Raw genomic sequence first — 25,624 nt, 5'->3', positions numbered from 1 at the left:
TACCTAAACAGAACTGATAAAAGTAATGGACAACGTACCAACTTTCACTCTCACACACACTCTGGAGGTTTACAGACGCACGTATAGGTTACAGCATGGGGAAAGATAGATTGGTTGAGTTAGAGTTAGAGTAGAAAAAAGGTATACAGTCTGTGTCGTTTGGTGATTCGGCTGGCTTCTAGCTGAATTCAGTGGTCCTGAGGCTTTTAGTTTGAAGAGGTGGATGACTGGTTCTTGGAGATAGTGTTAGATTGTAGCCACAGTATGCAAAGGTGGTCAATCATAACAGAATTTGAAAACTTTCAAGCTGGAATGGAGAGAGAGAGGAACTCCCACTTAGGATCTGCTCAAGTCAGAGTCCAGTTGCTTCTCCTCTATCGCAGAGGAAAACACCAGCTTAAAACCACAGATGGGAGGGACTTGTCACATGACAGTCACTCAGTCATTCAAACATAGTAGTTAGCAGTATTTTTCTATTTGCTGAGAGAACAGGTAGTTCCTTTAAACTTCCTGGGTCTTGGTTCTTTCTGGCACATCAGCAGACATTTTGACTCTCTCCTCATATGTAGGATACAGTGTAGAAAACTAGGTGGTCATCTTAAGCTGAACGGATGACTTTGTTGGCAGCTTATCTTTTTAAAAATGTCTTTTTTTTTAAAGTATTTTAAAAAAATTCAGATCGCCAGTCAGTGGATTAAAGAAAATTACCATTCAACAAAGCATAACAATATTTAAGGCTGAGATGGACAGATTTTTGGTTCTCAGGGAATCAAGGGATATGGGGAATGGGTGGGAAAGTGGAGTTGAGGCAGGAGATCAGGCATGATCGTATTGAATAGTAGAGCAGGCTCAAGGGACCATATGGTCTACTCCTGCTCCTACTACTTACGTTCTTATGCCTTGTGAGCCTTGATTCGGTACTCTGCGTCAACTTGTCCGACCCCATCACTGAAGACTTGGGGATGTTTAAGTATTAAGCATTCCTTGATCAGTGATTGGTAGTTGTCGACCATGTGTGCCAGTAGAGGGTGTTCTATTTATTTCATCATTATCTGTATACTTAATGCTGGCCTACCCAGGCAGGCCTTTCGACCAGCAGAGGGAGTATTGTCATGCAATCGACGAGTTTACAAACCAGTTTACACCTAAAGTTACCACATTGGACCAGGATTCATATTTGTCCTTTGAACAGCCCTAAGCTACAACCTCAGTCTTAATTGGTTTAAACTTTGCTAACTTAAAATCTCATGCAGCTTTTTGCATAGGTGAAACGGGATCAAATTTCATTGTGCACCTGAAATCTGAGATAGTTGTCTCACTTGAGTTTAAGTGTAACACACTTTGAGTCATCCAAACCAATAGCATTGATCACATTGATGACAACGGCTTCTTTTGCTCTGTCTGTCTGTCTGCATGCACGTGATTCTCCTCCATGGCACTTCACTGCGACATGGTTGCTTTTCCGCACTTCTCCGTTTTCCCCAAAGGCAGGCGCTGTTCTCTTTTGTTGAACTATTGTCAGTTGCCACAGTTCCAGGACTCGCAAGTCTTTGGGATGCCTCTGGTGTTGTCTCAAAAATTGCCTCTGTCATGCCTTGGGGTCTCCTTGACTTTCTGTTTCACTTGCACTCTGCCCATTTGAATCCCCGATGACTTTGAGTTGCACCATCATGCTTTCAGATGTGTGACAAATCTCGTCGGTCTTCAACAGGGTTAGATTAGCCTCTTGAAGCAGTCACTCTTGGACCTTCATATCCACAATTCCAAACATAAGTTGATCTATTCTGGTATTATAGAATAGAAATTGCACCCTTCGCAGTAGGTTTTTGCACTGCTGTAAGATACTGATCATATGTCTCCCCATTTCTTGCATTCTCCTGTGAAACTTCTATCACTCAAGAGGAATGTTCTTGCACAGCTGGCTGTACGAAGAAAGTTTTATCAGCACTGGTGCTGTTTTATCTCTGTCTCCATCTACGATCCAGCCCAACCATGTGCAATAGATTTTACATGCCTCTACTCCGATCACTCTGAGAAGTGTCATTATCTTCACTCGTTCAGAGTCCTTGTTGAGCAAAGGAGTAGTTTTTCCAGGTTTGCTCAAGTCTCTTCCACCTTTCTGCTGCATTCATATTTTGGATGTTGTGGGACGAAGGTGGTGGTCAAGCATACCCTGACGCCGCCGTGAACACGAGGGAGATATGTAGAGAGAAAAAAAACACGCCGTGCGTGAGTCACTTGAAGATGACAGAGATGCTATGCACGTACAGCAAATGTGTGCCCCATGTCACACCTCCCAAGTACAGCAACTTCACACTGCTCAGTGTATTTCAATGGTGAACCAGAAAGTGAGATATTGCTTTCGTGAGACTAACAGCAGAGTGGCACAACACAGAAAGCAACTTTTGTATTTCCATGTTTACTTGTGCATTTGCTCCTCGCCTGAAGTTGCTGTGGGCGTTTTCACATAGTGCCATTAGCCTCACTGTTAATTTGACAGCAAATGCTTGTCCAATATGTTTCTCCACTTACTCGTGCTGATAGAATGTGTGTGACTTCTCATGTTAAAGTTGCTACTTCTTCCAAGTGATTGTTTTGAAGAAAGAACAGCTGTGTTGGTTGGCTGTAGGGTTTCACTGGGGTTCATTCCGGGCAATGGATGTGAGTTACTTGCAGTTGTAGGGGTAACTGGTGCTGACGCTTTTCAGCCAACAACTCTTATGCTTGGTGTACCTTGTTGGTGTACTGTTGCACTCGGTGATACCAGTCCTATAAGTTGTGCCCTTCCTGTCCTTCAGTCCTTGCAGAGAGTCTTCAAATTATTGATCTCTAAAACAGGCTTTCTGTTACTCTGTAAAACTAATTTATGAAGTGACTTTTCCTGGTCTTCCCAGTAATATGTTAGGTGCTTTTCTGCCTCCTAATGGAAGCTGCTTCTTCCATTGTCTGCTCAGTGTGTGAGAGATATCATCCACATTTGATCAAAATCATGAGTAAACTAGCAGGAATAAATTCTCTGCAAAACCTTTAGTAATCCACAATTGGTGCTGGATTTTGTTCCCAGCCCAACGTCGGGTTTCATGGCTGGGGGCTGGAGAATTGGAGCAGCAGCGGCCACCACAGAGCCCGATGCCAGGATTGCTGGGCCTGGTCTTCCCGCCGGCGGTGAGGCTCCGTGGCGGCACCTCCGCCACTCTGCGACGGGACCCTAGGGACCCCACTTTACATATTTAAAATACCTCTCTGCATAAATTTAATTTAATTCCCCGCGATCTTACTTTTGGTTCCCAATCTGGAGCAGGTTGTGCGGCAGTCACTTGCCTTCACTTTTCCATCTCGGTGCCACTGAGGTGGGGGAGGGATTAACCCTGCAATATTTAGTGCATGGGGGAAAGGGGACAACTCTGCATTATTTTGAACTGTTTGAAGGGCTGGCAGCCTTTTAAAAATGGCTGCAGCACCTGCTCAGGCATCAGTTGACGCCGTGAACGGCCTTGCCAATGCAGCCCCACCACATGATTTGGGGGCAGCTGCCATCAATATGTTAAGTGGCCGCCCACCGCATAATTGTGGTGATATGGCGGCCGCCATTTTCTGCACCCACCATCGCCCCCGGTGTTGGGATAATGAAATCCAGTCCTTAATCTCCAAACTGCACACAGCCAGTCTTTTAGACTATTTTTCTCAAGAAAGGGTTGTTAACCTGTTTGAAAGCTATGAAAAACTAGAGTAGATGGTCAGGCTCCCTATGAAGTGAGATGTTTCCTAAGCCTCTGACACTGTGATCAAAGATAAGTTGCGTTACTCAGGTGGTTTCGGGTAAGTAGAAATCTCAACTGATGTTCCATGTAGTTTTGATATCTGACAAAAGTGTGGATGAGCATGTCGTAGATAGCACAGGGTCTGACCTTCATCTGTCAGCAATTAGCCTAGCGCAGTGCAAAATGGCACAGCTGGTTGTGAGTAGCCCTGAAAATTCACTTCAGATATGAAGATGGTTCAGGAGCAGGCAATGTACTTATAGGTGCTGCCAGACTGTGATGTGTATCTTTCTTTCTTGATATATAGCTTCAGATCAACAGGGACTGCTTCTCAAATAGAAATTTGTTTAACTGGCAGAATTTTTTGCCAAGCTATACCATTTTACTGATCTTTCTACCCTCTGCATGTTGCACTGTGTTGGGTTGCCTTCATTTCTTACTACACACCCGATTTAAAAATCAAGAAATAAAACTTCATTTTACGAAGGAAAAATGATCTTGTGTTGGAATTAGCAAATAAGCAAAACTAAATTAGGTCTGTAACACAAGAGACTGCCTGTATCTTGCGAGAAGAGTTATTGGTATAATATTTTAACTGTGTTTTCAGTAAGATAATGATCTTGGCGTAGTTGCTAGCAAGGTGTCAGCTGTGTCTCAGTGGCTTGCATTCTTTTTTCTGAGGTTGTGGGTTGAAGCCCCACTCTTGAAGTTTGAGCACCAAATCCAACCTGGACTTTACTGTTACACAGTTGGAAGTGCTGTCTTTCAGATGAGATATTAAACCAAGCTTTGTCTTCTCTCTCAAGTAGATGTAAAAAGTCCCATAACATTTTGGAAGAAAGGCAGCGGAGTTGTCCTGGCCAATATTTATCCCTCATTCTTAAAACATATGACCTGGTCATTTATTTAGTTGCTCTTTGTGGGAGCTCACTTTCTGCAAATTGGCTGCTGTGTTTCCCACATTTCAACAGTGATCACGCTTCAAAAGTATTTAGTCTATAAAGCATAAAGACATCCTGAGGTTGTGCAAGTTTTTTCTTCCTTTCTAGCTAATAAATGATAGCTGTTACTCCATGAATCTGCCACATATTTAATGTGACTGTCTTATAACATTTAAGTAGTTAGTGAGGGAATACAAAAAAAACCTTGTATTTATATAGCATGGTAAAATGTCCCAAGGTGCTTCACAGGAGCATTATCAAATTTGACACCGAGCCACATAGGAAGATATTAGGGTAAGTGACCAAAAGCTTGGTCAAAGAGGTAGTTTTTAAGGAGTGTCTTAAAGAGGGGAAAGAAATGGAGAGGCTTAGGGAGGAAATTCCAGAGCTTGGGGCCTGAGCATCTTTTTTTTCCATTCATTGGATGTGGGTGTTGCTGGCAAGGTCAGCATTTATTGCCCATCCCTAATTGCCCTTGAAAAGATGGTGGTAAGCCACCTTCTTGAAATGCTACAGTCGATGTGGTGTAGATATACTGGTAGTATTGTTAGGAAGGGAGTTCCTGAATTTTGACCCAGCGACAGTAAAGGAACGGCAATATATTTACAAGTCAGGATGGTATGTGGCTTGGAGGGGAACTTGCAGGTTGTGGTGTTTCCATGTGTCTGCTCGCCTTGCTCTTCTAAATGGTAGAGATCGCAGGTTTGGAACATGCTGTTGAAGAAGCCCTGACAACTTGCTGCAGTGCATCACAGAGTCATAGAGGTTATACAGCACAGAAACAGCCCCTTTGGCCCACCGTGTCCACGCCGGCTATCAAGCACCTATCTATTCTAATCCCATTTTCCAGCACTAGCTCCATAGCCTTGTATGCTATGGAGTTTCAAGTGCTCATCTAAATACTTCTTAAATGTTGTGAGGTTTTCTGCCTCTGCCACCCCTTCAGGCAGTGTGTTCCAGATTCCAACCACCCTCTGGGTGAAAAATGTTTTCCTTAAATCCCCCCTAAATCTCCTGCCCCTTACTTTAAATCTATGCCTCCTGGTTATTGACACCTCCACTAAGGGAAAAAGTTTCTTCCCATCTACCCTACCTATGCTTCTCATAATTTTGTATACCTCAATCAGGTCCCCCTTCAGCCTTCTCTGCTCTAAGGAAAACAACCCTAGCCTTTTCAGTCTCTCTTCATAGCTGAAATGCTCCAGCCCAGGCAACATCCTGGTGAATCACCTCTGCACCCTCTCCAGTGCAATCACATCCTTCCTATAGTGTGGTGACCAGAACTGTGCACAGTACTCCAGCAGTGGCCTAACTAGCGCTTTATACAGCTTCATCATAACCTCCCTGCTCTTATATTCTATTCCCCGGCTAATAAAGGCAAGTATCCCATATGCCTTCCTAACCACTTTATCTACCTGTGCTGCTGCCTTCAGTGATTTATGGACAAGTACACCAAGGTCCCTTTGACCTTCTCTTTGTCCTATGGTCCTATCATCCATTGTATATTGCCTTGTCTTGTTAGTCCTCCCAAAATGCATCACTTCATACTTCTCTTAAATTTCATTTGCCACTGCTCTGCTTATCTTACCAGCCCATCTATATCGTCCTGTAATCTAAGGCTTTCCTCCTCACTATTTACGACACCACCAATTTTTGTGTTATCTATGAACTTACTGATCATAACTCATCTGGGCCTGGGGATTTATCCACTTTTAAGCCCGCTAAAACCACTAATACCTCCTCCCTTTCAATGCTAATTTGTTCAAGTATCACATTCCCCCTCCCTGATCTCTACACCTATATCATCCTTCTCCATAGTGAACACAGATGAAAAGTAATCATTTAAAACCTCACCAACGTCCTCCAGCTCCACACATAGATTGCCACTTTGGTCCTTAATCGGCCCTTCTCTTTCCCTGGTTATCCTCTTGGCCTTAATATACTTATAAAACGCCTTGCGATTTTCCTTTATCTTGCCCACCAGTGTTTTTTCATGCCCCCTCTTCACTCTCCTAATTACTTTTTTAAGTACCTCTCTACACTTTCTATACTCCTCAAGGGCCTCTGTTGTTTTCAGCCCTCTGAGTGTGCCATAAGCCTCCTTTGTTTTCCTTATCCAATCCTCTATATCCCTTGACATCCAGGGTTTCCTAGACTTATTGGTCCTACCCTTCACCTTTACGGGAACGTGTTGGCCCTGAACTCTCACTATTTCCTTTTTAAATGCCTCCCACTGGTCTGATGTAGACTTTCCTACAAGTAGCTGCTCCCAGTCCACTTTGGCCAGATCCTGTTTTATCATATTGAAATCTGCCTTCCCTCAATTCAGTACCTTTATTTCTGGACCATCTTCGTTCTTTTCCATAACTACCTTAAATCTTACAGAGTTACGGTCACTTTGTCTGAAATGCTCCCCCACTGACACTTCTACCACTTGTCTAGCTTCATTCCCTAGGATTCCTTCTCTTGTCGGACCTTCCACGTACTGGCTCAAAAAGCTCTCCTAGATGCACTTTAAGAATTCCGCCCCCTTTAAGCCTTTTGCACTAAGATATCCCAGTTAATATTGGGGATGTTGAAATCCCCTACTATTATTAGCCTATTATTTTTACTTCTCTCTGAGATTCGCCTCTATCTCTCCCTGACTGTTTTGAGTCCTGTAGTACACTCCCAACAAAGTGATTGCCCCCTTTTTGTTTTTAAGTTCTACCCATATGGCCTTATTTGAGGAACCTTCTGAGATATCATCCCTCCTTACTGCAGTAATTGACTCCTTGATCAATGGTGCAATGTCACATCCTCTTTTACACACCAACCCTCCCCCCCCGCCCCCCACCCCCCCACACCCCCCGTCACACCTGAAGACTCTATACCCTGGAATATTAAGCTGCCAGTCCTGCCCTTCCCTCAACCATGTCTCTGTGATAGCAATAATATCATATTCCCTTGTGTTAATCAATGCCCTCTTGTAGATGATACACACTATAGCCACTGTGTACCTGTGATGGAGGGAGTGAATGTTGAAAGATGGGGTGCCAATCACTTTGTTCTGGATGATGTTGAGCTTCTTGAGTGTTGTTGGAGCTGCATCATCCAGGCAAGTGGAGAGTATTCCATCACACTCCTGACTTGTGCCTTGTAGTTGGTGCACAGGCTTTGGGGAGTCAGCAGGTGAGCGAGAGAAATAGGGAGGTGGAGAGGTTTAGGGAGTGAATCGCAGAGTTTAGGGCCAAGGCAGCTGAAGGCAAGGGCACCAGTGGTGGAGTGATTAAAATTGGGGGCACACAGGAGGCCAGAATTGGAGGACCGGAGACATCTTGGAGGGTTGTAGGGCTGGAGGAGGGTACAGAGGTAGAGAAAGGCAAGGCCATAGAGGGATTTGAAAACAAAGATGAGAATTTTAAAATTGAGGTGTTGCTTAACTGGGAACCAGTATAGGTCAGCAAGCACAGGGGTGATGGGTAAATGGACTTGGTGTGAATTAGGACAGCAGAGTTTTGGATGACTTCAAGTTTATAGAGTGGAAGCTGGAAGGCCAGTCAGCAGTACAATATTCGTGTCTAGAAGTAACAAAGGCAACGATGAGTAGATGAGCTGCTGCAGGATCAGAGTCAGGCGACGTTCGGGAGTTGGAAATAGGCAGTCTTAGTGATGGCACAGAGATGTGGTTGGAAGCTACTCTCAGGGTCTAATTTGACACCAAGGTTGCGCAGAGCCTGCTCACCCTCAGACAGTTGCCAGGGAGAAGCATGGAGTTGGTGGCTAGCGAACAGAGTCTGTGGAGGGAACTGAAGACAATGGCTTCGGTCTTCCCAATATTTAGTTGGAGGAAATTTGTGCTCATTCAGTACTGGATGTCAGTCAAGCAGTCAGACAATTTAGAGACAGTGGAGGAGTCGAGAGAACTAGTGGTAAGGTAGAGCAGGATATCGTCAGCGTATGTGTGGAAACTGATGTGTTTTCAGATGATGTCGCCGATGGACAAAATGTAGATGAGAATTCGTGGGGGCTAAGAAAAGATCCTTGGGGTCACCAGAAATAACGGCATTGCTGGTGATTCTCTGGCTACTATTGGATAGATAAAACTGGAATAAAAATGGAAGATGCAGGAAATACTCAGCCCACCTGGCCAGTCACAGACCTAAAACATTAACTCTGTTTCTCGCTCCACAGATGCTGCCAGGCCCTTTGAGTATTTCCAGCATTTTTTGTTTTTATTTTAGATTTAGATTTAGCATCTGCAGTATTTTGCTTTGCTCGATTAAAAAGAGGAACCAGGTGAGTGCAGTCCCACCCAGCTGGAAGATGGTGGAGAGGTCAACTGTGTCAAAGGGTGCAGGCAGGTCGAGAAGGACGGGGAGGGATACTTTACCTTTGTCACAGTCACATAGGAACCCATTAGTGATTTTCATAAGAGCTATTTTGGTACTGTGGCTGGACAGAAACCTAATTAGAGGGGCTCAAACATGGAGTTCGGGAAAGACGGGTATAGATTTGGAACATGATAACACATTTAAGGACTTTGGAGAAGAAAGGAAGGTTGGAGATGGGGCAGGAGTTTGAAAGGACAGAGTGGTCAAAGGATTGTTTTTTTTTGAGGAGAGTGATGATGATGGCAGATTTTGAACGAGCTGGGGACGGAACCTGAGCAGAGAGAACTGCTAACAATGTTGGCTAACATGGGAGCAAGGAAGGGAAGCAGTTTAGTGGGTATAGGGTCAAAGGTAAAGGAAGTGAGTCTCATGGATAAGATGAGCTCAGACAGGGCATGAGGGGAGATAGGAGAGGAACAAGAGAAAGGTGCAAGTTTAGGGTTAGGGCAACCTTAAGAAATGGATAAAAGGATGTTTAGCCCATTACACTAAGGGAAGGGAGGGAAGCGGCAGAGGCAGCTGACTGGATGGTCTTACTCTTAGTTACAAAGAAGTCCATGGGCTCCTTGCACTTGTTGTTAGAGGTGAGGGTGAAGGACACAAGGGAGAGGGTTTAAGAAGATGATTTTGCATAGAGAAAAGAAGCCAAGGTCTATCTTTGCATTTCAGTATGCTGTCAACCACATTCTCCTGCGCACTGTGAAAGATAATCCCATGGATTAAAGAGAGGTCTAAAGAAAATGTACAGACAGCAGTCAGCAATGTGAAGCTAAGAAGCAAATAAAAACAGAAAATGCTGGAAATATTTAGCAGGTCAGGCAACATCTGTGGACTGAGAAAAACAGAGCTAACGTTTCATCCTTAAGTAAAGAAACAAAAGATGTGTCGAGAGAAGGTGTGAATGACAGAATCATGAACAACTGCTGTCCGGAAGCAAAAAAAGAGAAACAAGAATTAAAAATAAAACCATCAAAGAAAAAGGAAACAAAATGGGGACCGAGGTTACAGTATAAAATTGCTAAACTCTATGTTGAGTCCAGAAGGCTGTAAAGTGCCCGATAGAAAGATGGGATGCTGTTCCTTGAGATTGCGTTGAGCTTCATTGGAACACTGCAAAAGGCCCAGAACAGAAAGCTAAGAGAGGGAGCAAGGTGGAGAATTATAATGATAGGCCACTGGAAGCTCAGTTTCATGCTTGCTGACTGAAGAGAGATGTTCCGCAAGGCGGTCACCTAATGTGCATTTGGTATCCCCAATGTAGAGGAGACCATAGTGTGAGCAGTGAATACAGTACATTAAATTGAAAGAAATACAAGTAAATCGCTGTTTGGAAGGAGTAGATGGTGAGAAGAGAGGAGGTAAAGGGGCAGGTGTTGCATCTCATGCGCTTGCAAAGAAAAGTGCGTGGGAAGGGGAGTGGGGGGCTGTTGGGGGTGACTGAGAAGTGGACTAGGGTACCACGGAGGGAACGGTCCCTTTGGAATGCTACAACAGGAAGGGAGGGAAGGGGAAGATATGTTTGGCAGTGGCATCATGCTGAAAGTAGCAGAAATTGTGGCAATTGTTGAAGCTAAGAAGCATCTGTGACACAGCCTACCTATTGTAAACAAATTGACAAAACACCTGTGAACATATGCCAGTCAGTTGTTATAGTTTGTCTTCTCCCCTTCCATAAATTGACTGAAATTTGTAATCTTACTCTCGTGTGACCTGAATAGGATTGCATGTTGTAGGATGAACAGTTAATCTATTACCATGACATTACCTATTGGGCTTATATAAGATGCCCACCATGTTGTCCTGTCCACTATGAAAGATATTGTCAACGTGACCCATTTAGGCTAAATCTAATTGTGAAATGTATTTAAATTGGGGTAGTTAAACAGAAGCAAACACACACAGCAAAAGGTTACATAGAATTTACAGCACATAAGCAGATCATTTGGCCAAACAGGCCTGTTCTGTTGTTTATGTTCCACAGGGGTTAAAAATTGTAGTGTATGAATACATAATTGATTAGCTTTCTGTAAAGCTACTATGCTGGCAGACCTGAAGCAGATTGTTATTTCCAGCGGCCAGAGGAATGCATGCTAAATCTCAGGGGTTTACCAGAGCTGGCTCATTTGCATACTGTTTGGCAGACTCCTGCCAGATATTGACCACAGGAGCACAGTGGAAATTCCGTAGCTGTGAAATGTTTGTATGTATATCAGTGATAATTCCTCAGTCTCTTCTAGTAGTGTTCATCTGGGAGTCTTTCAAAACTACTCCTGAGCCTGTACCTCTGGGGTAGGAGGGGTGGGGGTACAGTGTGCAGAGTGAAAACACTCTGATTCTGCTCATCGTCATACTGGTTGGCAGCCAGGAATAATGGAATTACCAGCAGGAAGTTCATAGTTGCCTGGCTTTCAACAACAACAACTTGCATTTATATAGTACATTTAACATAGTAAATGTGACAAGGCACTTCACAGGAGAGTTATCAAACAAACTTTAACACTGAGACACATAAGGGGATTTTAGATAAGTGACCAAAAGATTAGTTATATAAGTAGGTTTTAAGGAGGTGAGTGAAGTAGAGAGGAGGTGAGTGAAGTAGAGAGATTTAGGAAGGAAATTGCAGAGCTTGGAGCCTCAGCAGCATTTTTTTTAATACATTCATCAGATGTGGGTGTCGCTGACCAGGCCAGCATTTATTGCCCCTTCCTAATTGCCCTTGAGAGGGTTGTGATGAGTCACCTTCTTGAACTGCCGCAGTCCGTGTGACGTAGGTACACTCACAGTGCTATTAGGGAGGGAGTACCAGGATTTTGACCCAGCAACAGTGAAGGAATGGCAATATATTTGGAAGTCAGCATGGTGTGTGACTTGGAGGGGAACTTGCAGGTGGTCATGTTCCCATGCATCTGCTGCCTTTGATATTCTACGTAGTTGAGGTCACGGGCTTGGAAGGTGCTGTCAAAGGAGCCTTGGCGAGTTGCTGCAGTGCATCATGTAGATGGTACACACTGCAGTCACTCTGCGCCTGTGCTAGAGGGAGTTAATGTTTAAGGTGGTGGATGGGTTGCCAATCAAGCAGGCTGCTTTGTCCTGTATGGTTTTGAATTTCTTGAGTGTTGTCAAAGCTGCACTCATCCAGGAAAGTGGAGAGTATTTCCTCACAGTCCTGACTTGTACCTTGTAGATGGTGGACAGGCTTTAGGGAGTCACGAGGTGAGAAACTCACTGCAAAATTCCCAACTTCTGACTTTCTCTTGTAGTCACAATATTTATAGAGCTCATCCAGCTAAGTTTGTAGTCAATGATAACCCCCAGGATATTGATGGTTGGGGATTCAGCAATGGTAATGGCGTTTAGATTCTCTCTTGTTGGAAATGTCCATTGCCTGGCACTTGTGTGGCATAAATATTACTTGCCACTTATCAGCCTAAGCCTGAATGTTGTCCAGATCTCGCTTCATGTGGACATGGACTTCTTCATTATCTGAGGAGTTGCAAATGGAACTGAATACTGCAATCATCAGAGAACATCTCCATTTCTGACCCTATGATGGAGGGAAAGGGCTGAAGGCATGGCTGCCAATGGTGGAGCAAAAGATAATCGGGAATGCGCAAGAGGCCAGAATTGGAGGAATGTAGAGATCTCAGAGGTTGTAGGGCTGGAGAAGTTTACAGAGATAATGGAGTGTGAAGGATTTGAAAACACAAAGAGAAAGTCAGGCACTTGCATTGTATAGGGGATGGGAAGGCAAAGATGGGATTGGGATTGAGGAGAGAGAATCACTGACCTTCATGATTGCTATAGTAAAATCAGATCCAGAAAATCAGATCCAGAAATTAAGAAAGAACTGCATTTAACCAATGAGGTACCCTTGATGTATAGTCCCTGTTAGAATGTAAAGAATGTATTTCTCACAATTAAGCAATCAGAATAATTAATAATTTTTATTCACCAAGGTAACAGAGGTTGATTCAGTAATAGTCAAATCGAGACTCAGCATCACCAATACAATTTCTGACCTCGGTATAAATATCCTCCATTCATGCAACACTAGATGCCTGTTTGAAGCATCCAAATTTGTATGTGTGTGTGGGGGCTGGGATGGAAGTCACGGTGAATGGCAGCATAAGGACATCAGGATTTCATTGGTATCCCTGTGCCCTTCCCTGAGCAAATGCATCTCTGTCATGACGGATAGGAAACCTCAGTAATGCAATCTTTCAACTTCTGAACTGCAACTGTGTTTCCTATGAATCATTATGTGGCCAAGACATCCACAGCAATTCATTGAAAGATGCTAAAGACCTTGGGGAAACTCCCAACTCTTATACAAACTTTTCTGGAACTTCCAGAGGCATGTTCCAGCATGCAACATCAAAGAGGTTCATTTTGCAATAGTCAGCCATTCAGGACAATGAATCATTCTCATTATCAACAGTTCCATCAGCTGTGGGCAAACTGTTTATCCTGCCGTTAGTGGTTTTCTTTGACTTTGGCACCTGCCTGTCAGAGACACCAGTTACCAGAGGGGTGAAGGCAGAGTAATATAAAAACAAAATACTGTGGATGCTGGAAATCTGAAATAAAAACAAGAAATGCTGGAACCACTCAGCAGGTCTGGCAGCATCTGTGGAAAGAGAAGCAGAGTTAACGTTTCGGGTCAGTGACCCTTCATCGGAACTGACAAATATTAGAAAAGTCACAGGTTATAAGCAAGTGAGGTGGGGGTGGGGCAAGAGATAACAAAGGAGGTCTAGATTGGACCAGACCACATAGCTGACCAAAAGGTCACGGAGCAAAGGCAAACAATATGTTAATGGTGTGTTGAAAGACAAAGCATTAGTACAGATTAGCTGTTAATACACTGAATATTGAACAGCAGCAAGTGCAAACCTGAAAAAAAACAGTGGGTAAGCAAACTGAACAAACTAAGATGAAATGAAAAAAATGCAAAAAAAAAAGATTGTAAAAAATGTAAAAAAAAAAGGAAGAAAAAAATAACTAAAAATGAAAGTAAAATGGGGGGCTGTTATGCTCTGAAATTATTGAACTCAATGTTGAGTCCGGCAGGCTGTAGTGTGCCTAATCGGTAGATGAGATGCTGTTCCTCGAGCTTGCGTTGATGTTCACTGGAACACTGCAGCAATCCCAGGACAGAGATGTGAGCATGAGAGCAGGGGGGAGTGTTGAAATGGCAAGCAACTGGAAGCTCAGGGTCCTGCTTGCGGACTGAGGCAGAGGTTGCCCTTGAACATACCCATTCTTCAAAGTGTCAATAATTTTTTTAAAAGGACTTGCATTCCTGTAGTGCCTTTCAAGACCTCAGGAACTCCCAAAATGCTTCATAGCCACTGAGGTACTATTGAAATTTAATTACTGTTATAATGTAGGAAATTTTCAAATAACAAGATCCTACAAACAACATTTGTTTTTTATTTGTTTCATGGGATGCGATCATCGCTGGCAATTGTCCTTGAGAAGGTGGTGGTGAGCTGTCTTCTTGAACCGCTGCGAAGCGAGGAATAGGGAGAGAGAGGAGTTGAACACGTGGCTGCAGGGATGGTGTAGGAGGGAGGGTTTTGGTTTCCTGGATAATTGGGGCTCTTTCTGGGGTATGTGGGACCTCTACAAACAGGATGGTCTTCACCTGAACCAGAGGGGTACCAATATCCTGGGGGGGAGATTTGCTAGTGCTCTTCGGGGGGGTTTAAACTAATTCAGCAGGGGAATGGGAACCTAAATTGTAGTTCCAGTGTACAGGATGTTGAGAGTAGTGAGGTCAGGGATAAGGTTACAAGGACGCAAGAGGGCACTGGCAAGCAAGAACTTGGTTTAAAGTGTGTCTACTTCAACGCCAGGAGCATCCGGAATAAGGTGGGTGAGCTTGCAGCATGGGTTGGTATCTGGGATCTCGATGTAGTGGCCATTTCGGAGACATGGGTAGAGCAGGGGCAGGAATGGATGTTGCAGGTTCTGGGATTTAGATGTTTCAGTAAGAACAGAGAAGATGGTAAAAGAGGAGGGGGTGTGGCATTGTTAATCAAGGAGAGTATTACAGCGGCAGAAAGGACGTTTGAGGACTCGTCTACTGAGGTAGTATGGGCCGAGGTTAGAAACAGGAGAGGAGAGGTCACCCTGTTGGGAGTCTTCTATAGACCTCCGAATAGTTCCAGAGATGTAGAGGAAAGGATAGTGAAGATGATTCTCGACAGGGGCAAGAGTAACAGGGTAGTTGTTATGGGGGACTTTAACTTTCCAAATATTGACTGGAAATACTATAGTTCGAGTACTTTAGATGGGTCAGTTTTTGTCCAGTGTGTGCAGGAGGGTTTTCTGACACAGTATGTAGACAGGCCAACTAGGGGCGATGCCACATTGGATTTGGTACTGGGTAATGAACCCGGCCAGGTGTTAGATTTAGATGTAGGTGAGCACTTTGGTGATAGTGATCACAATTCGGTTAGGTTTACCTTAGCGATGGGCAGGGACAGGTATATACCGCAGGGCAAGAATTATAGCTGGGGGAAAGGAAATTATGATGCGATTAGGCAAGATTTAGGTTGCGTAGGATGGGGAAGGAAAGTGCAGGGGATGGGCACAATCGAAATGTGGAGCTTATTCAAGGAGCAGCTACTGCGTGTCCTTGATAAGTATGTACTGTCAGGCAGGGAGGAAGTTGTCGAGCGAGGGAGCCGTGGTTTACTAAAGAAGTTGAAGCGCTTGTCAAGAGGAAGAAGAAGGCTTATGTTAGGATGAGACGTGAAGGCTCTGTTAGGGCGCTTGAGAGTTACAAGCTAGCCAGGAAGGATCTAAAGGGAGAGCTAAGAAGAGCCAGGAGAGGACACGAGAAGTCATTGGTGGATAGGATCAAGGAAAACCCTAAGGCTTTCTATAGGTATATCAGGAATAAAAGAATGACTAGAGTTAGATTAGGGCCAATCAAGGATAGTAGTGGGAAGTTGTGTGTGGAATCAGAGGAGATAGGGGAAGCGTTAAATGAATATTTTTCGTCAGTATTTACAGTAAAGAAAATGTTGTCGAGGAGAATACTGAGATTCAGACTACTAGGCTAGATGGGATTGAGGTTCACAAGGAGGGGTTGTTAGCAATTTTGGAAAGTGTGAAAATAGATAAGTCCCCTGGGCCAGATGGGATTTATCCTAGGATTCTCTGGGAAGCCAGGGAGGAGATTGCAGAGCCTTTGTCCTTGATCTTTATGTCGTCATTGTCGACAGGAATAGTGCCGGAAGACTGGAGGATAGCAAATGTTGTCCCCTTGTTCAAGAAGGGGAGTAGAGACAGCCCTGGTAATTATAGACCTGTGAGCCTTACTTACTGTGGGTAAAATGTTGGAAAAGGTTATAAGAGACAGGATTTATAATCATCTTGAAAAGAATAAGTTCATTCGCGATAGTCAGCACGGTTTTGTGAAAGGTAGGTCGTGCCTCACAAACCTTATTGAGTTTTTCGAGAAGGTGACCAAACAGGTGGATGAGGGTAAAGCAGTGGATGTGGTGTATGTGGATTTCAGTAAGGCGTTTGATAAGGTTCCCCACGGTAGGCTATTGCAGAAAATACGGAAGTATGGGGTTGAAGGTGATTTAGAGCTTTGGATCAGAAATTGGCTAACTGAAAGAAGACAGAGGGTGGTGGTTGATGGCAAATGTTCATCCTGGAGTTTAGTTACTAGTGGTGTACCGCAAGGATCTGTTTTGGGGCCACTGCTGTTTGTCATTTTTATAAATGACCTGGAAGAGGGTGTAGAAGGGTGGGTTAGTAAATTTGCGGATGACACGAAGGTCGGTGGAGTTGTGGATAGTGCCGAAGGATGTTGTAGGGTACAGAGGGACATAGATAGGCTGCAGAGCTGGGCTGAGAGATGGCAAATGGAGTTTAATGCGGAAAAGTGTGAGGTGATTCACTTTGGAAGGAGTAACTGGATTGCAGAATACTGGGCTAATGGGAAGATTCTTGGTAGTGTAGATGAGCAGAGAGATCTTGGTGTCCAGGTACATAAATCCCTGAAAGTTGCCACCCAGGTTAATAGAGCTGTTAAGAAGGCATATGGTGTGTTAGCTTTTATTAGTAGGGGGATCGAGTTTCGGAGCCACGAGGTCATGCTGCAGCTGTACAAAACTCTGGTGAGACCGCACCTGGAGTATTGCGTGCAGTTCTGGTCACCGCATTATAGGAAGGATGTGGAAGCTTTGGAAAGGGTGCAGAGGAGATTTACTAGGATGTTGCCTGGTATGGAGGGAAGGTCTTACGAGGAAAGACTGAGGGACTTGAGGTTGTTTTCGTTGGAGAGAAGGAGGAGGAGAGGTGACTTAATAGAGACATATAAGATAATCAGAGGGTTAGATAGGGTGGATAGTGAGAGTCTTTTTCCTCGGATGGTGATGGCAAACACGAGGGGACATAGCTTTAAGTTGAGGGGTGATAGATATAGGACAGATGTTAGAGGTAGTTTCTTTACTCAGAGAGTAGTAGGGGCGTGGAATGCCCTGCCTGCAACAGTAGTAGACTCGCCAACTTTAAGGACATTTAAGTGGTCATTGGATAGACATATGGATGAAAATGGAATAGTGTAGGTCAGATGGTTTCACAGGTTGGCGCAACATCGAGGGCCGAAGGGCCTGTACTGCGCTGTAATGTTCTAATTCTAATTCCATCTGGTGTAGGTGCACTCACTGATTTTGATCCAGTGACAGTGAAGGAACGGTGATATATTTCCAAGTCAGGATGGTGTGTGGCTTGGAGGCGAAATTGCAGATGGTGATGTTCCCATGCATCTGCTGCTTTTGTCTTTCTAGGTGGAAGAGGTCGCGTGTTTGGAAGGTGCTGTTTTAAGGAGGCTGGTGAGATGCTGCAGTGCATCTTGTATGTGGTACACACTGCTGCCACTGTGTATTGGTGGTGGAGGGAGTGAATGTTTTAAGGTGGTGGATGGGTTTCCAATCAAGCGGGCTGCTTTGTCCTGGATGGTGTCAAACTTCCTGAGTGTTGTTGGAGCCACATTCTTCAAGGCAAGTGCCTTGTGGATGGTGGACAGGCTTTGGGAGTTCAGGAGGTGAGTTACTCATCACAGAATTCCAAGGCTCTGACCTGGTTGGCTCTTGATTTGGTGGATGGTGGGCAGCACTCACGTGCTTTTGGGTTCCCAACCATTAAAAGCTGGCGGCACAAGGCGAGAGGCTACAATGCCGTGATGGGGAGGCAGTCTATTGCTGCATAGGGGAAGTGGGTGTGGTGGGGGAGGTTTGGAGGCCATTGTCGGACTGCGTTGTGTGCTCTGCAAGGGAATTCAGAGTCTCGGGGTCTCTGCAAGGGGCTTCGGGGTCTCAGGGGCTCTGCCATATTCGCAATCCTCAGTGATAAATGAATCAATGCCCTCCCTCTCTGCTGGGTATGCTTATTAAATTTGGCACGCTCAACGATGACATTTTTTTCTCACATTAAAGTAAGTCTCGAGTGCCTTAATGACTTCTTCATATGTAGCCTTCTCTTCGTCTATGCCTTGAGTAATGAGGATGTCATCTGCACACTCCCCCATTGCATACAATAGTGTACTGACCTGTTCCGTGTCTAGCTTCTGCATGAGACCTGATGCACTATAATACCTTGCAAACCTCTGGACCCATTTTGGCCACACCTCAGCTTACTTCTGTCCAGCTACTTTTTCGATGAGGGCAATGATTTTTCGATCTTTTCTTCGGTTTACTGTTGCCATCATGTAATAGGCTGGTAACTATTACAGCTTACTACAGAATATCTAAGAGTCTGGCAGTTAGAGTAACGAGTTTATTTACAGACTTCTTGCATCTATGGCTTCCACTTACACTCAACACGAGGGTCTGTGCAGATTCTATTACATCACTTTCTATGATGATGCTAACTTTCCATTTACACATTCTGCTCAGTAACAACCCTATATTACATTATATTACACCTATAAGGTGTGATCCCTGCAACAGCAGCTGGGCTGGAGGCAGGCTGCTGATCAGGCTGCACCTTGACCTGTGATGACTTTGGCGGGCATCCTCTAGCTGCCTGAAGCCTGGAAGGCCTCGACTGTCTGAAAGTGTCCCTCTGCTCAGGCATTGCGGCTGCTGGAGCTAAGCTCACTGGCGGAGGGGCTGAGGAGCCCGTGCCCACAGTCAGAGCGCCTTGAGTGGAGCCCCCAGATGTGGAGGGCAGCCTTTCCTCCTCCCTTTCAAGACTTGCTTAAACCTCCCTGCTCACCAGAGAAGGACAAGGAGCAGGAGAAGTCTCCATGCAGCTGGTCCTTCTCTCGCCTTGCCACTGCTGCATCGAGCTCATGGCCAAGGCGATGGTGTGCAGGTCTGCATGCATCTGTGGGATCTGGCTCTTCATGAGGGTCACCAAGCTCTCTATGGAGGAAGCCATGGGCTCACATGCCTGAGATATGGCAGCACTCACAGCAAGGATGGACTCCTCCATTGTCAGCTCATGCCTGCACATGGCCTCTGCCATCTCCACCAGATGTTGTCTTACCTCTCTCTGCAACTCCAGTATGCCCTGTTCCATCGACACCAGAAGCTCGTCACCACCCTGGGGCTCAGCATGGCTCTGGCTACCCACTTTGCTCCACCTGTCAGAGGCCTCAGCTGTCTCAGCCTCAGCCAGCTTGGGCGCATGTGTGCTGCTCTCACCAGCTTGTGACCCTGATTCTAAAGCCGAGAGATTACCTACTGAGCTGGAAGTATCTGCGCTGGTGGAAACTGCAGGAGAGTCATTTATGACCAGGTGAGAAAGAGGTCTCGGGTTCCTTTTCAGACTTCACCTGGTCTTACTGTAACAGGGTTTAATTTTAAACACACTGTTTTTTAGCTCCCCCTTGGTGAATCCTTGTTCACCGCTTTCCAATTATAAGGCAAAGAAACCAGAACAAATAGGCTTTCTTAGGTTTAAAGAAGAAAAGTTGTAATTTATTAAACTTAAACTCTAGTTCGATTAATTCCTACAGATACGCGACGCGCCCATGATACACGATACACACATGCAAATCGAAACAGAAAAGAGCAGAAGAAAAATAAAGTGGAAAAGTTTGAGGCAATATCTGAAGAGCTTTTGTTACGGTTTTTCAAACTCACTGTAGAGTCCTTAATTGTAGGTAGATCTTGCTTTTCGTTAGGGCCTAGTACTACTGGGGAATCTGATATATATCTCATGCTGACACATGCTGTCAGGGGAGTTAATGGGGATGAGCTATGAAGGACTGTAGCCGAAATGCAGCCATGCACCTGTCAGGATGCGGTGGTGAGAGACAGTGGCATAGTAGTGATGTCACTGAACTAGTAATCCAGAGGCGCGTAGTCACTAATCCTCAAAAAAGGAGAGGGGTATGGAGCACTCACCTTGGCCAATCTTGACCCTCTTTTGGCACTGCACCCAATTCTGGCAGGTGACCCCACGGCTGCTGATTTCCTCAGCAATACAGGTTTGCTTGGTCAGGTGAGAAGACCTCTTGCCATTGCTGGGGAAGAGAACTTCCCGCATTTCCCTTGCAGCCTAGAGGAGAAACTGCAGTGAGGTATCATTGAACCATGGAGCCACCGTGTATCTTGCCTTGGCCATCCTGTGCTGTCGTCCTTGGGGTGGGGTGGTGGTGGTTGGCGGGGGGCGGGGGAGAGTCCAGGAATCAGCCTAACAATGCTTTCAACAGTAAAATGAAAGCTGCCAATGACTCTAAAGCAGGAGTGAATGCAGGGCTGGTAGGCCTTTAAATATGGTGCCAGTACCTACTCTGGAGTCATCTGACGTCATAATCAGCGACTTACATACCACCCTCGCCATGTGATTGGGGCGGGCTCAGTACCTCCACTATACAAAATGGCTTCCCGCTGCATGATCACAGTGGGGTGGTCTCCCAGGTGACAGATGGGGATGATGCCCATTTCCAGTGCCCTAATTTCAGCCCAGATGTCAGAAATGCTCCATCCATCAATATTGGCGACCACGCTCTGGAAGTGGTTCAAGAGTTCACCTACCTAGGCTCAACTATCACCAGTAACCTGTCTCTAGATGCAGAAATCAACAAGCGCATGGGTAAGGCTTCCACTGCTATGTTCAGACTGGCCAAGAGAGTGTGGGAAAATGGCGCACTGACACGGAACACAAAAGTCCGAGTGTATCAGGCCTGTGTCCTCAGTACCTTGCTCTACGGCAGCGAGGCCTGGACAACGTATGCCAGCCAAGAGCGACGTCTCAATTCATTCCATCTTCGCTGCCTTCGGAGAATACTTGGCATCAGGTGGCAGGACTATATCTCCAACACAGAAGTCCTTGAAGCGGCCAACATCCCCAGCTTATACACACTACTGAGTCAGCGGCGCTTGAGATGGCTTGGCCATGTGAGCTGCATGGAAGATGGCAGGATCCCCAAAGACACATTGTACAGCGAGCTCGCCACTGGTATCAGACCCACCGGCCGTCCATGTCTCCGTTATAAAGACGTCTGCAAACGCGACATGAAATCGTGTGACATTGATCACAAGTCGTGGGAGTCAGTTGCCAGCATTCGCCAGTGCTGGCGGGCAGCCATAAAGACAGGGCTAAATTGTGGCGAGTCGAAGAGACTTAGTAGTTGGCAGGAAAAAAGACAGAGGCGCAAGGGGAGAGCCAACTGTGCAACAGCCCCAACAAACAAATTTCTCTGCAGCACCTGTGGAAGAGCCTGTCACTCCAGAATTGGCCTTTATAGCCACTCCAGGCGCTGCTTCACAAACCACTGACCACCTCCAGGCGCGTATCCATTGTCTCTCGAGATAAGGAGGCCCAAAAGAAAAAGAAAGTGACTTTCACAAATTCAGGCTCACTCAAAGTGTTTTACAACCAATTAAGTACTTTTGAAGTGTAGACACTGTTCTAACGTAAAAAAAATCGAGACAGACAATTTGCTCACAAGATCCTTTAAATAACTATATGATAATGACCAAGTGATCTGTTTTATGATGTTGATTGAAGGAGTAATATTGACCAGAGTATTGGGGAGAATTCCCCTGCTCTACTTCAAAATAGTGCCATGGGATCATACACCTGGAAGGGCAGACAAGGCCTTGGTTTAATGTTTAATCCGAAAGATGGCATTTCCAACAGCGCTGCGCACCCTTGGTAATGCACTGGAATCCAAGCTATTAACCAAGAACTCAGCTGTAAATAGACAACATGTTGTTGATGTAAGCAACATGTTCACATGCTGCTTTCTTTCTCTTGCAGGCATATCCATCACAAAGAAGACACACACATGTAAGTAATTGTTAATATTTTTAGTTTTTCTGGTTCCAGCTTCTCCCTGTGCAGCAGTTTCCATGTTGATTGCGTGGTAGTTTATGTTTGGTAGTGGGCGAGGGGGTGGGCAAGAGGGGAACTGGGCACCCAATATCCTACTGACACACAACCTACGGTGATACAATGATGTGTCTGATTATGATTCATGATTTACGTCACTGTGCCAGGTGTTTAGGAACAAACGTGGAGCAGATGGAGATGTCCTGGGTGGTTATTGGTGATGGGAGATGCCCACATACTGGAGGCTGGACCAATATATTAGCCACATGTAGTTTACTAGGAATCCAGATGTGGCTAATTGCATTTCTGATTGGCAAATATCGTTGGTCAGGTGATTTGCATATCTGCATGGCATAGGCATGTGACTTTTAACCTTTTTGTGCACTTGTTGGTAAAATGGTAAGCTGAAATGTAGGGTGTGTGAGTGTTTTTTGATCAGTGTGACTGCTTTACTTCCTTAGTTACTGAATGGTAGTAGATGTTTGTTAAGTAATTGTGCACATGTAGAGTATATTTACCTGTGTTGTGTGTGAGGTGGCTTCAATTAGTGCACGTGGATAAAACGGTGTCACTGTAGCCTCTGCTGGGGCTAGTCAGCATTGTACAATGATGCACTGTATTACTCAGTTTTGTTCCAAACTTTTTTGCTCTGGTTCAGATATTTATTTTCTTAACAATCTCTGGCAAGAATTTACTAGAAATCCTGCCAGAGTGAAAGTGTATTTTTATAATGATAATGAAATAATTTTTTTGCGCACATGTTGGATTTCTAAAGATGAGACTTTCTCTTAACATCAGGTGACTTGCCCAATTCTTGTTTCCATGATTGATTTTGTTATTTGTTTGATCAATCTACATCATTGGGTGATTTGTTGGTGATCTTAATGATATTACTTAATGATATTGTGAAATGAAGAATTCAAGTTTCAGCTATTTAAAAATGGATTTGTTGTATGTTCAACATCAATCATAGTCTGATAGTACTTTTCTTTTAGCTCAAACACACCTGCTCAGGAAAAATAGAGGCTTGGGGGATTAATAATGGGAAACAATGAAATGGCAGAGACTTGTATCTGTCTTCACAGTAAAAGACACTAAAAGCACCCCAACAGTAGTAGAAAATCAGTGGGCAAAAGGGAAAGAGGAACTTAAAAGTATCACCATTACTTGAGAAAAAGTACTAGGCAAACTGATGGGACTTAGGGCTGATAAGTCCCCTGGACCTGATGGCCTGCATTCGAGGGTCTTAAAAGAAGTGACTGCAGAGATAGTGGATGTATTGGTTTTAATCTTCTAAAATTCCCAAGATTCTAGAAAGGTCCCAGCAGATTGGAAAACTGTAAATGTAATGCCCCATTCAAGAAAGGAGGAAGACTGAAAGCAGAAACTATAGGCCAGTTAGCCTAACATCAGTCATTGGGTAAATGCCGGAATCCAATATGAAGGAAGTAATAGCAGGATATTTAGAAAATCATAATACAATTAAGCAGAGTCAACATACTTGTATGAATGGGAAATTGTGTTTGCCATTTTATTAGAGTTCTTTGAGGATATAACGGCCTGAATTTTATTCGGGTGCCGTGCTCCATGGCGGTGCCCTTTGAACTTGGCAGCATGCCCACATTCAGCGATATTACGTGCGGGGGCTTATTTGCATCACTGCGACGCGCCGCCCCCCCCCCCCCATATTACGTGGGGAGATGCGGGACATTTGTTGCAGTGAGGGACCTTTTGACAGCTGTGCAGCAGGTGCTGGGGCCTTATTTAAAGCACCTCAGCACCTGTTTCCTGACAGCTATCAAAGAAGTACCTCACTGTTGAAGAGTGGGGCTGCTGTCAATCTGGCAGCAAAGCAGAAAATGCTGGAGAAACTCAGCAGGTCAGGCAGCATCTGTAGAGAGAGAAGCAGAGTTAACTTTCAGGTCTGTCTAAGTTCACAGACCTGAAAGTTAACTCTGCTTCTCTCTCCACAGATGCTGCCTGACCTGTTGAGTTTCACCAGCACTTTCAGCTTTGCTGCCACATACTTACCTTGCTGTGTCCCAGTGTCCTGTGAAGCTGCTATCCTCTTCTTCCACACAAGTGTTACATTGCTTCTCGTAGGCGTACCGCACCTGGGTGAATAATCTTAATTTTGCACATTCCAGGACATGAGACTTAAATGTACCATAAAAGACAAATACACAACAGAAATAAAACTATAATTGAAGAATATTTACATACTATGGGCTTCTAATCATCTGACTGTGAAAAGCTGCAGACTAATCTGCATTTGGAATCTGTATTCATTTCTCTGCTGACTGTTATGTGAAAATACATGTAACTGCCATTAAATGATCTTTGTTAGAAAAAAGGAAAATATGTTCACATTCTAGCTGCATAGCAAACTAGAAATATTACACCAATAACTATGATCAGCTGCTGCAGAAGCAAAGTGTTCATGAACATGTGTTGATGTGTAATAGTTGAAAAACCATGACAGCAGCACAGATTTCCTCACCAGTCCTGCATTGGTTTTCAAACATATGCAAGACAAACCTTGCAGCTGGAAGTTAGAGCAGTTACACAGTGGAGTCACCTTTGTATTTAAAGGCCCACACCAAAAGCCAAGGATGGCAGAGGGGTGCTCCAGGGTGGCCCCACAGTGCAGCGAAGCTTCCCAGCTCACTCTCCTACAGGCTGTGCGGGCAAGGTGGGAGGTCCTTTTCACCAGTGATGGTAAGAAGAGGCCCTCCTGCCTGAACAAGGCAGCCTGGCTGGAGATGGCAGAGGAGGTGAGTAGCCATGGGGCCATCCGACGTCAAAGGGTCCAATGCCGGAAGGGGATTAACGAGCCCTCTAGGCCTCATGCGCACAGGGTACGAGCACCAAAGTCATCCACAGCCAAAACGCAATCAGATCGGCAGCCTTCCTCTAGTCAGGCTGCTAGCACAGAGGTTGCACCGAGAAGGGGCACCTGCAAGCGTTTACAGAGAACACACTGACACAAATGGGAATGCACGAGTGTCACAGCAATGTAAATACATCTTTCACTGAATGTTCCTCACCAACATGTGTGTCCTTTTCTCTGTGTGAATGATGTGTTCCAGCATATAGCACCAATGTCACATCCCTTTGCACCATTGGTCCTTCAGGAAAGCCAATGTATACAATAACATCATTGCCATGCCACCATTACTCATGAGCGTCTCCATGGATGCAATGACATGGACAATGGCTCAGTCAGCTTCTGCCTTTA

The 25,624-nt window shown here is 44.9% G+C and overlaps 1 protein-coding gene across 1 annotated transcript in view; it reads left to right on the top strand.

Moving 5' to 3' along the window:
* Positions 1-25,624, top strand: part of LOC137350578 (nuclear receptor ROR-alpha A) — a 1,041,882-nt gene that overhangs the window by 620,471 nt on the left and 395,787 nt on the right. Inside the window, exon 2 of the mRNA XM_068015239.1 lies at positions 22,315-22,344. Within this exon, the coding sequence (XP_067871340.1) occupies positions 22,315-22,344 (30 nt within the window). The remainder of the gene's footprint in view (positions 1-22,314; positions 22,345-25,624) is intronic.

Source organism: Heterodontus francisci, chromosome 35 (assembly GCF_036365525.1).
Source record: "Heterodontus francisci isolate sHetFra1 chromosome 35, sHetFra1.hap1, whole genome shotgun sequence".
NCBI classification, from domain to species: Eukaryota; Metazoa; Chordata; class Chondrichthyes; order Heterodontiformes; family Heterodontidae; genus Heterodontus; species Heterodontus francisci.
Note: the sequence above shows the minus strand (reverse complement) of the source record. Positions and strands in the feature narration are given on the sequence as shown.